Below are 18,143 nucleotides of genomic sequence, written 5' to 3' on the forward strand. Positions count from 1 at the left end.
TAAAAAAAACTCCACATTATCATTGTGTAACTAAAAAGATTGCACATATAATAAATTAACGTAACATTTGCAGCGTAAACGTTAATAGACTGCCTTAAGTTATATATACTAGAAACAAGATAAGTTAAAAAAGGATTAGAATCATTTCACACTCAAAGCGTTACAAAAGTTAAAAAATACCAACGTAACTAAATAATTCTTTACAAAGAAAGAGAAACCACTTACAGATGTAAACATTTATCAGTCACACTGACAAATATATAACTTATTCTATCATATTCCTAAGTTCTATGATTGCTTTTGTAAAAGCATAATCGGATAAAAATACGGGTTAAGATATTATTGTGACTTGTCATATAAACTTTGTAGAAACATGATAAGTGTCTGAAGAATAAAAAGATTTCGGGTATTCGGGGGAATGTTTGCATCATAATTGATATACCCTCGATTACGTATAAACGACACAAATAGTTGACAACATTGACGTTCACTGACCGATATATTTATAAGATATTACTAATGAAACAATACAAAACTATAGGATACAACTGTGGATACTTACTCTACTGCGTATCAAGTGTGTGTATGATGAGAAATGATGTGCAAAAAAATTACAATTTATAAAAAAAAATCTTTTATTTTATAATAATATCTGAAATTTGCCGACACACAAAATCAGGGATATTCTCGTTTTTATATAATCAAAAATTGAGGCGCTTGCAGCTGTCTATCGAATCGAATTCACATATTTTATTGGTCATGATATAATAATTGGTCACGTTGATCAAAAACCGATATCTTCGGGGATACACGATACATGACATACAGGTGGAAAATTATTAATTAAAATATGTTTTAACAATCTAATTCGTCACACGATGTTATTACACCTTGAAAAACTGTTCATATACTTTCGAAGATGTAAAGCAGTCAGTGGAGTATATGTGCGGGCTATAGATGCAGGCCCCAGGAATGGACTTCTTACTTGTCCTTTTCGCTCTCGCCCTTCTTTCCGATGGGAATCGCAGCCTTTACTCTATAAAAGTTAAGTCATATAAATAAACACGTCATAAAAGCATATAAATTTATTCAACCGAGCGATGTACTTACTTATTGGTAACTTCTAGAAACTTTGCACTAACTAATTCTAGATTAGCGTCGATCTGAGCTTTGTTGGTTTCGTATACCTTGGGCAGTGTGAACAATGCAACATATCCTATAGTAGGAATAAAAATATTAATATACATAATCAATTTAATTATATGAAATAAGCAGTCCAAAAACAAAATAAAAAAATGATTAATATTTTATTCATTGATCTAGTAGTCTTTTTACAGCTGTGAAGTTACGCGATATGTATGTAACTGACTCAAATGGCCGATGTCATTCGCTGTAAGTTGGAATGGAGCGTACCAACCCCTTTGTATTGCCAAGTTTGACATTCAACTGGAGCTATATCTAACATCATAAATCAGTAGTGAACACGATGTTTAAGATAAGCTGTAGTCATTACGAATCATAGCAAGACAAAAACAGCCAAAATATGCAAATCAATCTATTCAGTTCTTGGTAAACAAGCTGCCGCAACACTTCTTACTTTAGGCGCGTCAAATATGTTAAAGGTTGTAAAAAACAATTTTGAGCTTGAGATCGTGCATAATTGTATCTCCAATCGTTTGCATAAATGAGAAAAATGAGAAAAAATACTAACACATTTTTGAGTATTTTTACCAAAGGTAAAAACAGTCTTTAAAATGATTTTTCATTGTTTCCAGGAAGTTATAAAATAAAATATTTGTTTAAATGACTTGTTTCATTTACCATCACTCAATTTTTATGGAAAAAATGGCAAAAAAGTGAAATTTAATCCAAAGACTTATTTAATGATATATCTATAATCATACTACAGCTTTATATATCATAATAATAAATCTTGTAGATCTTAAAACTGTTATCGAATGTTTTGTTCTTGAATTCCTTGAATAATTTCATACGTACCAATGATAAGAAGTGTCATGCCGTTGAACCACGCTCCCAAGTAAGTCAAACACCACAACGAAACTCCGAATTTCAACGAATCTACCAAGTCTTCAACCAAAAATAATCTGAAATCAATTTTTACAACATTAATCTTTTTCTTATGATAATATATTGTATTGACATCTTTCTATATTGATACCTGCGAAGTTCACTGGCGGCGGCATTAAGGTGTGCTGTTGCGACGGCGGCCAACTCCTGCGCTCGTTCGGGTGAAACGGACAAATCTGTCTCCAAAAGGTCTCTGAAATAGAAATAAATCAATCAATACAGCACCGTTACAAGCATAAATATAAATAAAACATAGCCTACTTGAAGGGGTGTCCATCGGAAGTTTTCTGTATTGCCTGCAATACACAACAATATATGCGGAAGGCTGTTGTGGCGGTTAGCGTTAATAACGACGTGTAAGCTAGCACGCTGATTAAGGAGCAACAAGCCAACGCCAAGAGTAGAAGCAGGCCAGCACCGAGCGCAATTCCAGACTTCGCCGGAGACCGCCAGTAAACCAGTGACTCCACTAAAACAAGAAAGGAAAAGTTGTAACTATTACACAGAGAAAATTATTTATTTATATATACATATAAAGAAGATACGATGCAGACATATTTTAATAAGCATTTAATATATAACCTTTTCTGTATATAAATGAATAATTAATTTCTTTAAGCTTTACATTATACGTATACTATGGTGAATTACATCATAAATATTAACCATTGAGCAACGATATGTATGTATAATATATACATAGTATATACTGATTCCAAGGAAGCGAAAGAAAAATAATGTATTTTTAATTAATCTGATCTTTAAAGCAAAATTTACAATATTTCCTTCTACGCAGGATAGAAGAAAGTTATTGTATCATTATATATACATATATGACAGATTCATGTATTTTTATAATGCAAATATTAATTATATTTTCTGCTTGAAATTTATGCTATTGTCTTTGTTATATATCTTTCTATTCAAAATGCATTAGTAGTAGATTTATTATGTTCAAAGTCAAAAAGTTACCCTCGAACTTCCATGCGAATTCAATCCAAATTTACGACGACCTATACTTTCGGGCGAAAACAAACATGTTTTCTCTCTAATACAGTCGAAGCGGTTAATTTTATAACATTCTACGAAAAGCGGAACTTTACATAAAACCATCAAAGTCCGCTCTAAAAGCGAATCGGCATTCGGCAAATAAAAATATCTCAGATTCACAACAAAATAAAATGAAATTGCGTTCGTCTATTTCGGTGATCAGAGGAGCATCGGCGACCATAGCCGAAGCGGTTCTGAACTAAATCTGTAACGGTTGATATTAAGACGGTAGTAGGTGCCGAAAAAACAGGATTTTGTATAAACAAGTATGCTATAATGATATACACATATACGCGTATTAATCGAACAACTATCGCCGCAAAAAAAATACCCCGAGACTTTCCAAAGTCGGCGAGCGATATACGAAAGCTCTCTAAGACAGATTTGGTTCAACAGAAGCTCGAATAAATTATGCAATAATATAACTCTTTTGATTTGAACGAAAAAAAAATAGAACGAAGCATTGTCGCTAATGCCAAGACTACAGATCGAGTTGGAGAGCTCCCAAATAAATCAGAACCAAAAGCAATATAGAGATCGGGAGCTAGAAAGAAAATGCAGATGAGTTAAAAATTATATTTGCGTATACAAATTTCGCCGAATTCATGAAACATATTTATAATTGTATGTACAATACATAAAGCAAATCCCTCAATTGAACATTTTGAAAAATTTATCACAGCTGATTTTTACTAATTTAAAAGTGCAGATATAAATGGGGTGACAACAGAAAAACCAAAATCAGTATTACGCTGATTATGGTACTTAAAAAACAATAAATATGAAAAATCTCAATGTGCGGTTTAACGTAAATTATACAAAAGATGAGTATCGTATTTTTTCTAAAAAAACGAGCAAAAATCAGCAGTGTTAATTTTTCCCGGAAAATAAAATATTTTTGAAAATTTAAAATGTCATTTTTGACACAAACGCGTCATTCTATTGTAAGTATCGTAAATTTGATTATTATTGGGTTATGTTTGTTCTATCAAGATTATGTTTCATTGTGAGTTAACTCATATTTTTTAATAAACATACATGGCAACAAGTTGTTTATTTCGATTAATTTTAATGCTGATTATACAATTCTTCGTTGAAAAAAGCAACAGAAAAAACAAAAATTAAAATGCTACGAGATTCACAAAACAAAGCGATAACTTTTGAGACCTCATCGAATATGCATACGCGAGTTTGATAATAAAATAATACACCAGTAGATATGCAGACAATTTAATAATATAAAATAAAACAATTATTAAAAATGTATATTCAACCTAGATGTTCAAGCATAATTAATTGCATGCAAGTGAATGTACATTAAATCTACAAATTAAACGGAGGAGTTTCGATGCGAATTTTACTTTCTAACTTTTACCGGGCATTGCATGCGGATCAATTTTATCCAATGACGTATACGCTTTCCGGTCTAAATATATTTTACTAGAATGTTATAAAAATAAAATATGACAACACGATGCTATAGGATGATCCCCATCATTATAAAACGAGAACTGGCTCTGAATATTCAATGATCTCTATAGCCATAGGTCGACGCACTCGCGTCGAATCTCAACTTAACTTGAACTGCAGTAAAAATTATACTGCTGCCACAAGACTTTCGGACGAAATGATAAAATAATGACACCATCTAGGTAGACATTGTGTAGCGTTATCGCTGGCGTATTCAAAATAAAATCGCTCATATAGCAGATAAACAGTATTGACACAATCAATATCTATAGCTTCCACGGATGACCATGTGGCGCCGGTGGACGGCCACGTAGCTGACTTGCAACACGTGCGAGTCGATCCCAAATTTTGGATTAAAAAAAAAAACTAAAGCATCTTTGAAAGCATCGAATCCGAAGTGAGCGACTATAAAACGTTGTTTTAATTATTATAAAGAGAGTGAAAGTATGATGCTATGCTATCCAATCCAATTCAATAAAATTGTCAATGGTTTTGGGATACGCCACTCGTAGGTACCGGGTCCGGGTGCGTCGACGTGGAATGCGTTGTTTTGTCGAGTCGAGGGTGCTTTGTCGCGCATGTTTTTTCGCCATCTGTACAGGTGGTTTGAAGCTAATCTCCTTTACCTGGTCCCCGAGGGGGCAGCTCAGAGCGTTCGTTCCTCGAGAAGGTGCGGCGTGGCGGCATTTCTCGCGGCTGGAGGTACACTGTCGACGGAAGCTTACACACCACTGAACCCCACCAGTGCTAAACCAGACTAAAGCCAGTGGTTTCCAAATGGACTGACGCGTCAGCAGGCACGCTCGGCAACGTCACCTTTCGACGTGTGCGCTCTTGCTTGGAATCGCCTTATTGCAAGAAAGTGGTGATAGTTGAACCTTGCGCAATTATGATTTGTTCGTGGTCAATGCGAACATATTGAGAAACGATTATTACTGAGTAAATGTTTGATTCTTGGTAATATATAAATATATAAAATAAATGCACAATATTACGTTCGAGTACGGCACACTAATGATGCAAGAAATCTTCGATTAAATATTAAATCATTTAATTAGTGAATACATACGATGTATTCACAAATCTAATTAGAAATTTACCATGAATGAGTAATATCAATGAAAAGCTCACGATAGTACAATAGTAAAAATTAAGGTAATATGTAAATGAACAGCTAACCCAATAGCTACTTTGTATAAATACAAATATTATCTATATGCATCTAAATTGTTTAGTTTACGATAACGATTCTATTGGAAATTGCCATTTTTGCTAACTTAGAAATAAAAAAAATCAAGTAAAATTATTCAAAATATAAATGAACTAACAGTGATAATTTATATTTTACATGAAACTGTCATGGAAAAGTAGTTGAAAACAATTTATTTTAAGAAAATATTTACATAAATTTAAGAACAAAACTTTTTAGATTGAGTACTAAGGGTTAAACTAAATTTGAGTTAAATGTTTTATTATATATAATAAAATGATGAAGCATGTGTTTTGAGGTGTTCTTTTTTAGGTCTACGTCAATGTTGACCTTTGAGGATAAAATCAATACGCCCAGTTTATACAAGAACTTTGCCTTTTATTTTGTTTTAATGTGTATCATTACTTAATACTAATTCTACTTTATTAACACAGCTGTTAATTACATTATGGAATTAAACTTATACTACGCCCTCAATTAAAACATTAAAATCAAAACATTTTACGAACTACCTTTTATTTCTTACGACAGCAATTCAACAAAACGATGTATTTTTTCACCTGGTACCAGCAGTCACGCGTTCCGGCAAAATTTTCTACATGCCAACTTTAGTGTAAGTATAAATATTTATTGCCATATTCAGCATAGTCAATTTATTTTAAAAATATATTTACACGTGTGCATAGATATGTTATGATAAAAACAAAATTGTAACTGCCTAGCATCGACCGCAATAATGCAAATTTGTCGAGCATAAATATAGATAAGTAAAACTGCACATTGGTCTCTCAACTACGATATAAATTACACGCGATATATGTATATTATCAGTTACAGCTATAAACAATAATAATTCTTATTATAAACTGTATCATATAATATGAACAAAGTTTCAAAGACATAAGTAAGCACACGTTCCCTTTGAATAAGTTTGTAAAGAAAACATCGCAATTAAACTATATGTTTCCGCAGTAAATTAACTTTATTGGCATATTCGTGGTATCGTTATATAATTCAATACGGCATACTCGTTATTCATTTTAGGATAGTGAGGTAGTGCTATATATATTTTATTTATTGTAAATATTTCCTTGCAAAATGACAGGCGTTAGTCTAATCAGTCTAATGCGTTACGACGCGGTAAACACAGTCAACGACTACTAAGTAAGCATTGAGACATCAGACTGAAATCAAAGTCTGTAAATCAGTGACTCTAAGCTAAGATCATGAAAATCTAATTAACATAATCTGTGATGATCGATCGGAATTATAATTGCATACTAATCACTAATTTTGATCTTTCGATTTAAATTATGTAGTAATAACAGTAAACGTATTAATGAATAGATTTTTAATTTTACTTACTTACAATAAAAATACTGCATATTCGGTGAGATTTATATTAAGTAATTAAAATATTTAGAGTAATAAATATGTAAAAAAATTACACTGTTTTAGCATGCAAATTGATAGTTATGGGCAGTATGCCAGGCCCGAGAAGTAGACGTCTTGTTATGAGGCGAATCAATCAAGTCACCGAGAAACTTCAGAAATTGAAAGAGCATAACTAAAACGAATATTTACTATACTGACAACAAAAACTGTTGATTATTAAATTATGGAATACAGTTTGCTTGTCGATTAGCTATTGAACGTTACCGATTAAATATATTTTGACTATTTTGAGCGCAATGGCTAAGTGTAATGACCATACGCTAAGATTTAACAGTTTCAAGCATGCCAACGTGCGGTCAACACACACGGCCCTGACCATCACCTTCCGAACGAGTCAGCACACAGCGATTTCGCCCACATTAAAACGCGAAGGCCAAGTATGTCTGGTGTTCTGGGTGTTTTATCGTTTTTCACGGTAATATATTTTACACGCGCAGAATAATTACACACGAAAGGGAAATTTAGAAAAGTAAAACAACCAATTTTTTTAATATTGATTTTGATAGATAACACCGTACTAGAAATCGGCTGTTAGTCCATGTCTTATAATAAGGTTTTAGTTAAGCTGATTTTAAACAATATTTTTTCTGCCAATATTTTTTATATCGATTTTATGCCCATTTTTCCGACATTACGCGCCGACAACTGCTAAAAACCGCAAGCGTAAAATCGCAGTAAGTGTATCAAGTGGTATCCACCCAATCGTAAACCGCAGTAGCATTACTAATATGATATGACACGTGATATACGCATGTGAAAATCTTTGCTGATATTAAAATATGAGGCACTAATTATATTGTCGCGGATCAATCACTGTTCTAGATTCAACATTTGAGAATGATTCGCGCACATATTCGTGACGATGATCACAAAGATTTATAAATAAGATGGGAATTTATGTTATGCATGAAAACAGATAAAACTTTCTCAGATCATCATCTAAATATATTTGAATTTCATGAATAAAGAAAAACAAGCAATGATTAATGGCGTTTTCGAGAGCAAATACTGAAACTATACTGAGAAATTAGCTGGAGCCCTAAAATAATAACCAATACGATAAGATGCGTATTTTAGTTTTGATATATCAACAGATATCGAATTTCGATTAAGGCATAATTAATTCATCCCCTCGACAATTTTCTTGTTTGCTTAGAGCGAGAACCCACAGCTCAATCGCATTTACGATTTTATCGAAAGTCAACATTGAATATGAATTCAGGCAGAACCGAATCGAATCAAACACAATATAACCCTGACCTATCTCGCGATAAAAACGTGAACCAAATTTCAATTTCGGGCGCCGAAGCGTCTCTCCGAGATACTGAGTAAGATAACCATTTTTTACATAGTACAATTCCAGCGATTGTGGTAAACATTACGTAAGCGACAGTGACATTGAAAGAGACAATTGAAACGATGATGAACCACCGTGCATTCTCAAATTGGATAAGCGGCCATGTTGTCCACCGACGTTGCGCATATGCTCATGTATCGTATTGTATAATATTATACATACGCAGGTACGGTAACGTCACGGGGAGCACGTACAAGTGATGCTCGCTAAAGCGCAACTGCCGACAGACGTATACTCGATTAATTTTTCATACCATTCAACCACAATGATCCCACCTTGCATGTAAGAGTTCGGCGAACTGGCAAGGAATATAGAGAGAGGATAGCGCACCGAATCGCATGGAAACCGACCCAGGTGTATTAAATAATAATGCTGTGTGGTATATATTTGCGAGAGAAGAAAATTAATATGATGTAAAAAAAGTTGGCAGCCGTGTTGGTCAGCGAGATGGATCAATATTGTAGGGAAACGAAAGCGTGACAATGCGGCCGACATGATTTATCTATTCCTAGTGTCATTTGCGTACGTTTGTTCTTTTTAGAAGCAATAGGAGGTGAAAAATGTTCTCACCAAATACATAAGACAGATGGAAGTCGCCGATCTAGAATCATAGACTTTAAGATTTTGTAACTTATAAAATATAATAGCTTACATCCTTTAAATACAAAAGGAAGTATGTGTTTCTTAAGGAGATTGAATAGTGCTGAATAGTTTACGCGTCGGTTTACCGACTGCGGCTGTCACTCGCGATAGCCTAGGTAGGAGGTCGGGACTAGACTCCGGTCCGCGCAGTGTATTGAAGCGAAGCCCGACTAAGTAAGGGTGGTACTTGCTAATGGGCCGAAACTCTTAAACCTTAAGCAACTACTGAAAAAGGAATGGCTGTCCATGGCCCAAGCATTTCGTTATTTCGTGTTTAATATATTAATCGAGATTAAATAATTCTGCAATTTTGCGGACAGTTCGTGGGTTTTAAACTCACGCGGATCACCAAATTTTGTGGGGTTTCAAAATTTTTTATTATACTACTACATATTTTGATGAGTAGCCTCCTTATTTTTTTGTAATCGATTAAAACCAAGCCACGTAGTAACTGATAATAATATGTGCATTTAAATAAATACTTATAAAAAAAGGGCATTAAATAAATATATTTATGTTCAATAAAAAATATTAGATTGAGCAACATTTTATTTGTAGTGTGCACTAAAACGAATGATTTGTGCATTGGAATATTAAAAAATGAGCATTAAATTATATTTATACTATTGAAAATATAACTTCACTGCAACAGTTGCGAAACTTCTAACTGCTGTTTAAACCTAAATCTAACCTAATGAAAGTTATAAAATAAATTAAGCAATATTAACATATACTAATTATAGGATATATTATTATTTCTTAAATCTACAATTTTATTAGTTTTATAGACAGAAGAAAAAAATAGTTCATACTACAAATAAAATATTTTTCATTAAAATAGATTTTTAATGCACGTTTTTTAATATTTTAATGCACAAATAATTCGTTTTAGTACACACTACAGATCAAATATTTTTTATTGAATAAAGATATGTTCATTTAATGCGCTTTAGTGCACACTACAAATAAAATGTTGCTCAATCTAATATATTCGTTATTTAATATAAATCATCATATACATATAGTCAAGAAGAAGATTTCCCTAAGATATGGGAAAAATTGTTAAAGTAGAGAAATTGAAAGGCATATTTATTAGCTATGTATAATATATCGTTACAGTAAATTATAAATATGTGACATTTTTTAACGTAACGTGTATATATAATAACGCAAAATATCGCAATAAAAGCACCTGTTAATTTAATGTCAAAGTTTAAGATAATATGATATACATATGACGAGAAATTATAGGGGTTATCATTTCTTACTACACTGTACTGACGAATGTGACATGAAAGAATATAATTTTATATTAAATATTATTTTGATTTAAAATATAATATGATACTATTTAATCGATATTTATATTATGATTAAGACCTATGGCTCTTGCCTAGATTCGATGCAGACAATTGTCTTCTTAGACAATTAGAGAGTATCGACCTAGCCACTTTATTTGTGGCGCCTTTTTCCTAGACTCGTTAGCCATTAGCCATAAAAATGAATAATATAATCGAGCATTGTCGAAAAACGGCAAACTTTGCGTGCTGCACCGCTACGCTTAGGCGGTTAGTGACTAATTATTATCGCACACAAAAAAGCGTCGATTACGGCCACGGCAGTGTTTTGCAGAAACTATATTTGCATGGTAACCAGGGGTCTACGGATGAGTAACTTCAACTAACTGAAGGGGGGAGGCGAGCAATCGGGAAGCCCCTAGGAGGGTTCTGTCGGATGATTCACTTCAACCCTAACGAAGGACAACCACCCCGAATCGATTTTTTGGTTGTGCAAAACAATTTTCTGGATCAGCGCGATTCGATTTAAAAGAACAACGGTCGCAGGAGGAGAACGAGTGATATATTATAATTAGAAAATTATCTAGCATCTAAGACAGGTGTTGTGTTGCCAGACGGCAATTAAACGTTAATCGTAGCCAGATTGAAAGAAGACCTGCCAATGAACGTTTATAACGATGCTATATTTTATAATACAAATAGGCTATGGCTACAGGGATTAGAACCTTTTTTGGTCAGACGTTTAATTAGCAGTATCCCAAATTTAGAATAATAATAGAATCTAAAGGTTTCGCACGGTTTGGGTTAAAAAAACGTCAACGTGAGGCACTCCTTCGTGAGAATTTTACCAAAAAAACAGGAGGCATTTTTGCACAAAAGCAAACGTTTGTTGAATCGTCAAAAGCAATAGTTATACGATTTGTGAGATATGTGCACTTTTGTTATTTATATACTCTGTCCAAAATAGCTTGATCTTTGACGAGTCAGGTAGCTGCAGTACAAACTGAGACTGCGATAAACATTCCTATTTATATTTTACTTTGAATGATTCGATCTATATATTATAGATTGAAAGTATTGTTTTTTCAATAATATATTATCTAAACGTGTTTGTGGAAATAAGAAAAACAGATGGCACATGTGCTCTCTTGAACTATTCAGGATCTTTTCCCACGTATACATCAAGTCATAAGATTCATTACATTGAGATGTGCCAACAAAATGCCAGTTTTTAGCTATAAGATAGTAAACTTGAGATTGTGAACTTTTCTTTTGCAGGCGTAGATATTAAATAGTCAGTTGTCTTAAGTGTAAGTAGCTCGATCAATAGGGATCCAATAATACAAAATCTTATTGATTATATGCCGCATGTTTTCATATATTTTCTCTTAATCTCTTAACTTTGAGTGCGAATTACAATCACTGACAAAAGTTCCAGAGACTATAGTGGAGTAATCACTACCGCCCGTAATAGTAGTGAAGAAAATATTTAATGGATTACTAAGGAAGAAACTACGTTACTAATTTACTGCAAATTATTTTTATTGTCATTCTATAAATTTGTTCGACATAGTATTTAAAAGAATGTATAATTAGTATTTAAAAATAGGAGTGCGTCTAATAATTTATAAAATATATTATGAAATAACAATGTATAGTTTTAAATTAATCAATAAAAAAGAGCAAGTGCTCAAGTCTTATATAGTACACTTAGCTTACATAGTAATTAGGTTTACAGTTGATAGTTTATCATAGACTTTTTAAAACATGCATATGTAGAAATGTGCAAGAATCAAGAATACTTGTTAAAAATCAGCCTCTATTTAATGAACATAAGACAATGGACTGCTGTAGATTCTTCCTGAAAATTAATTTTCACCTTAAGAAGAAAAATTATAATTCTGATAATTTCTGATTCAGCAAAAAATATTTAAATAGTATCGACATAAGCAATCAAAAGTACAAATATTTATAATAAAAAAAGATTAAGATTGATCATAAACTTTATGGGGTGCTAATCGTCAAATATGCCCGGGGCGACCCTGATTTGGAGCGTCGACATTTGGCACAATTTTTTCTGGATGAAGCGTTTTCGCACACCGAGTGAACGTGACATGCCCGGTGTGGGTCTCGAGCCGAGATACACATGCAACAACCAATACATCTAGAATCGTCACACATTTAGAGCCGGAGACCCCGACGACCGCCGGCCCGGCTATTCTTAAATTAACCCAAGTTTAGAGCACACAATTAATTGCCACCGCTGTTGCATAATGCAAAGGAAAAGGGCTTTTACTCGAAGAGAAAGTCTTCCGCGTTAGAGAGTGCGGGGGTTGAGGGTCGGAGGTCGCGACCAACCTTCGTCCCTGTTGAGCGTGAACTTGAACGCGCTGAAGTCCATGGTGACGATGGTGACGACGAGCGGGGACGAAACGTCAGGAGTGACCGGCCTCGACTGGCGACTGGCCCGGGAGCTGCCCACCTCTCCCGGGAACGGATTCCCTGTGCCCTCCCCGCCGCCCCGGACGCCGACCGCGGCGCTGCAATCGACGTCGGGCAATTACGACAGGTTATCATTATTGCCAAGTGCAGAATATCTGCGATGATTGACAATGCCACTGACAATGGCCGGCGTCATTGGTGTCACCGAACGGCGTCGACGAACTTTTGCTAATTAATCACAAAGTTAGGTCAGACTAGATAATTATTATAATGACTCCGATTCGATATCTGGGGTCGATTAACTGAAATCGTGTAGAAAAACTCATCATAGCAAACAATTTGTAATTAGTGTGACGCAACCATTGTAAAATAAAAAAAAAACACATATCTCCGTAGATGGTATACCAGAGGGATTTTAAAATTTAATAACTTGTTGGTTTATATACATATATACATATGTATAGTAGACCCCCCAATAACACGATTAATTGAGGACGTGCTATTTGGGTGCTCGTTACTTTATGTATGAGCGAGCTAAAAGGAGGATATTTCACCACACGTGCCTGATTCGTACGTATGTATTGCAAAACATATATGAGTATTTTCTAGTCCCCATCTACACGCATCCAAATAGCACGTTCCCAATTTACCGTGTTATTGGGGGATCTACTGAATATATATATATATATATATATATATATATATATATATATATATATATATTTATATATATGTGTGTGTGTGTGTGTGTGTGTGTGTTAAACACAGCCTATGTGTAACCCCCCCCCCCCCGCTAGTTTACTGCCGTATTATCTGCAGCACGATTGTGTCCTTTTTTACTAAATTTGTCTTCTAATCCTTACGTTATATATAACAGTCATTATCATAAAAAGTAATAGCCGAAAAATATAATAGAGAAAAAAAGCACTTTGTAATTACGGAAATTTCCGAGTTAATATTGTGCAGCTGTGAACTTTTTCAATGGTTGGAATTGATTTCTTATAGTGTTTTTTCATTCTTTATATCATTACTATTATATATATATAAATATTTATTAATTTACTATTTGATTATAGAATAGTAGAAAATAACGAATATTTGTAAACGCATAGTAGTAACTAAACAGAGTATGTAGTGCAATGATCCAACAATTTCAAGGCAAATGTAAATATTAAATCATTTTTGTTATTATCACATATCGATACTATTTGTACCAAGAAATTCAGTGAAAGAATTCTTCGATATAGGACGTAAAATTGGATTTTGCTAGATTAGCGTTTGTTATATTTTTTCATAATACTTTTTGTACAATTTTAACTTATATGACAAATTACGTATTTTTTTAAAAATAATAAACTGCTCTAGAACCGATAGATAATAAACAGTAGTTTTTACATACACGTATCAGAAATTTAAAATTATTATGACACGTTAAAAAACAATAAAAACAATTTATGCATACAATAGGCAAATTACTTTTTTATGACAGTAAATAAACGCAAATTTATTGTATTTTTTAACAATATACATGCAATCCATTTCTTTTAGACTATATTATTGCGATAAAAACTACCTTTACTCGTATCCCGTATCTGAAAAATTTAAAATATTTTCTTCTGAATTCGTTCCCTTTTATTCCACCAAACCCTTATAGAGAATTATTGCGGATAACAATTCACTCCCTTCACATATGTATATAAACGTCTCTCAAATCTTCCACAATTGTATACATCAACTATTCTTACATGCCTACTTCTTTTTTTAAACTTATATATGTATATACTATATATATAGATCAAAGTATATTATTAAATCGACTCATTGCGTCACCTGGAAAACGCGACAGCGAAAATATTCGATATCTACCGGTAGTAAAGGTTATAATATGATAATTTGGCGCCCACCAGACTGGGGGTGCTGTACCACATACAACTCGGGTGGTGTGCAGGTCGATAACCGACAAGGGTGGCACACGTAAAGAGGTCAAAAACGCCGGTCTACAGATTGATTTGTTTGGAAGAGAGGGAGAGAGAGTAGCTCTACATATCGTGCTCTATAAATATATGCATATACGCAATCGCGTGTGTTAGTGACTGATTTATTTTTATAACATATAAGATGCGTTAAAATATATTCACGCCGAAGGCGAAAGATGGCGGTGTTAATTATTTGGTTATAATTAATTTATAATAACGATTTGACGCATAGATTGACGGAATACGTCCACGAGTAAGGTTCGCAAGGCGAATGGCGAACTTATTGATTAAAAAAGGAACGCGCATGCGCGGATAATATCAAAGTCGCACCCTCCCCTTTTGTCTTATATTATTGACAATAAACCTAAACAAGGCTAGCAAAAAGCCTATGCATAAATGAGTCCTTAGTTTTCCGACCCTTTGTTCCAGAATATTGAAACACTTTTTTCGCTTATGCGAATATAATATAATATGGTCAGCTGGTTAATAAAATATATACAAATAATAATTCCACCTCAAATATATACAGTTTATTTATACACAGTGCTTATTAAAACATGCTCAATAATATTCGTGTCAATGTATACTTCATCGAAGTGGGAGGATGGTTAATATTGTTAAAGAAAAACTACTCACCCTTCGGATGGAGTCGCGCAGGGTCAAACCAAGCATCTGCGAAAAAAGAAAAGCGAGTCAAGCGAAGGTTAGATTAAAAAAGAGAAGTGGATTATATAAGACTTTTTTAGTGAAAAGAAAAGAAGTATTAATTGCGTCGCTTTCCTTATAATACAAATATATGATACAATATCTATAAACATACATATCTTATTCAAATATTAGATTTAAGATTAACGAAATACATATCATTATTTAGAGCATACAGAGAAACTTGATTATGATTCAATTACTAGTTCATTGTGTGCAAGTTATATTATAAGAGGGTGTCACTCGACAACGCGTTGCTTGGAACTGTCTAGAATAGTCGCGGTTTTGAAGGTTAAAATGTTTGTTAAACTTGTATTCTGCACTACTTGAACTGTCGTAGTCATAATTTAGTTTCACTGCACCTATACCGTTATTCTATTGTAAAAGTACTACGGTACTACATGCGCTACGGATGCGCGGTAGCGGTCAAAAGTGGCCCGGAAACGCGCGGTTACGGGCTACTTTTAGAGGTGCCACCATATGTGTATTATTCACATGACTCATGCTTTTATAATAATGATGTCTATTATGTAAAAAAACATATAATAATATACATATATATTTATAATTTATATACACACGGAATAGTATTGTTGTAAGTAAATGTTCGGAGATAACGAACGTCCGCACGTAAGACTGTATTATAATAACGCAGATAAGATGTTTATAATTTGTCTGTACAAATATCAGAGGAATGAGACGATAGAGCGCATTTCTCAGATGAGACGATCTTTAAAAAATATATACGCATAAGTTGTAATCTGAAGTACTTAGCTCTTTGTGATCCATTAAAATCAATTGTATACTAAACGTAGGCTAATTCAACATAAAAATATGTTATCTAAGATTTATTCATCAGACTTCTGCATAGTTGTGTCAGATTACACACGTGAAGCTATATATAGAAATAGTTCAAAGTTTCAACGGAATCATTAAAAATACATTAATTGGTCAGTAGCGTGACCGAATCAGTGGGTCAACTCTGGTACAGAGTGACGTTAGAAGGACACACCACTACTGGAGTCTTTGTTACGCGCATTTTGCGCAATTGTAAATGAATCATACGCAGTTCTTGACTATGGTGTATCATATTAGGTTATGTTCGGATTAGATTTGGTCGTTATTCAGTACAATAAAGGCGATTTAGTAATAATTTACTGCAGTTCTAGATCTCAGTGGACACAATTATATTATTTTCGATATTTGAAAGTGGTCCTAAAGCAGAATGCGTCAATTTAACGCACAAGTGTGGTGTTAAAGGCCGTTTTTAAAGGTCTTACCAGGCGATAGGAGGCTCATGAGGAAGCAAGTGTGCTGCTTTGGTGTGTCCGAGCCGCCCATTTCGTATGAAGGGCTGTGGATTAGCGAGGAGCGCGAGAGCCCTTGTCTCTAGGGCTAAGAAAAACCGAATGACCAGTGGTGCACAACCGTGCGACGTGAGGGCCGCAGCCAGACTGCCGCCTAACATATATCGACCCGCGCCGGCGCCCTCGGAAAAGCGCGTCGCGGCGCCGTTTTCCGCCACACACAGCCTTCCATAACCGACAGGGAAACAACTAGGCATTGAACTGACGCAGAGAAAGACTATGCTTATATGTGGAATAGGATTTGAAATTAATATAACCATGACTGTGTTTATTTTTGCATAAGTTCTAACTTCCAACTATTTAATTCGTATAGAAAGATAGCGTCAACTAAATGTCAACCAAAATGTCATTCAAATAATGCGTTCAAAAGGAGAATAACATGAATGATATTTAACAGTAACAAACTTAATATAAAGGCGTATGACTAGAAGATTTAATTTGAAAATGCAGGCTTTAGGAAAAATAATAAAAATTGCTCCCTCTAAAAATTACTTTTTATTCTCTAAATATATATTTTAAAATATTCATTTTACGCTCTCATATTTTTTCTTAAATAAAGAAGCATTTTATATTTAAATATTATATTTATTATAAATTGATGAATATTTTATTATATTATGAAGAGGACTAATTTGCGTAGAACGCTAAAACACTCGAAAGGCACTTTTCTTATTATTGACGAATTTTCGAAGCACTCGCAAAATTTCACTATTTAAAGTCCTCACTCCTGTGCTAACGTATTTATATAAAAAATAAAGGAAACGGCATTATATACTATGTATATAACCATTCGCGTCTTTATGCTATATTTTTATGATTTAGCTGTTGCTACGGGGATCAGGCCCGTCTCGTGAAAATAGCCGCTCCGGGGCAAACATTAAATTGGTGCACCTACCCTTGCTAAATATTTCTAATCCAAAATAATAACGCATATTTATTTATGCTATATAAACAAATAAAAATTGATAAAATATTAAACATGGATAAATAAAAATAATAATATATTATATATGCATATAATATTTTCTATAAAGACACCACATACATTTTGATACAACCAAAGCACTAGTTATGATTAAATAA

At 33.6% G+C, this 18,143-nt stretch overlaps 1 protein-coding gene across 4 annotated transcripts; it reads right to left on the reverse strand.

Annotated features, from left to right (window-relative positions):
- Positions 1 to 617: 617 nt before the first annotated feature.
- On the reverse strand, positions 618 to 17,149 carry Rtnl1 (reticulon). Of its 4 annotated transcripts, XM_088202969.1 has the most exons (7): positions 16,974 to 17,149; positions 15,625 to 15,660; positions 2,350 to 2,557; positions 2,180 to 2,281; positions 1,999 to 2,105; positions 1,111 to 1,216; positions 618 to 1,036 (listed from the first exon to the last, which is right to left on the reverse strand). In XM_088202969.1, exons 1-7 carry the CDS (start codon positions 17,032 to 17,034, stop codon positions 982 to 984), a joined length of 675 nt encoding a protein of 224 aa, XP_088059095.1. In that variant the 5' UTR covers positions 17,035 to 17,149; the 3' UTR covers positions 618 to 981. The 4 variants fall into 4 exon arrangements, with proteins under 4 accessions (XP_088059095.1, XP_088059097.1, XP_088059098.1 ...); XM_088202971.1 differs by lacking the exon at positions 15,625 to 15,660; XM_088202972.1 differs by lacking the exons at positions 15,625 to 15,660; positions 16,974 to 17,149 and adding an exon at positions 12,929 to 13,148.
- Between the last annotated feature and the right edge of the window lie 994 nt (positions 17,150 to 18,143).

This window comes from Plectrocnemia conspersa, unplaced genomic scaffold, assembly GCF_051122295.1.
Source record: "Plectrocnemia conspersa isolate PC_06_02 unplaced genomic scaffold, ASM5112229v1 ptg000013l, whole genome shotgun sequence".
Lineage (NCBI taxonomy): Eukaryota > Metazoa > Arthropoda > Insecta > Trichoptera > Polycentropodidae > Plectrocnemia > Plectrocnemia conspersa.

Bases quoted from the DNA above. Each gene is read 5' to 3' on its own strand.
- Rtnl1 (XM_088202969.1), bottom strand. From the start codon at position 17,034: ATGGGCGGCTCGGACACACCAAAGCAGCACACTTGCTTCCTCATGAGC. The intron at 15,661-16,973 runs GTAAGACCTTTA...CTTTTTTCGCAG, and splicing joins CATGAGCCTCCTATCGCCTG to ATGCTTGGTTTGACCCTGCG. The intron at 1,217-1,998 runs GTACGTATGAAA...TTCCTACTATAG, and splicing joins CATGACACTTCTTATCATTG to GATATGTTGCATTGTTCACA.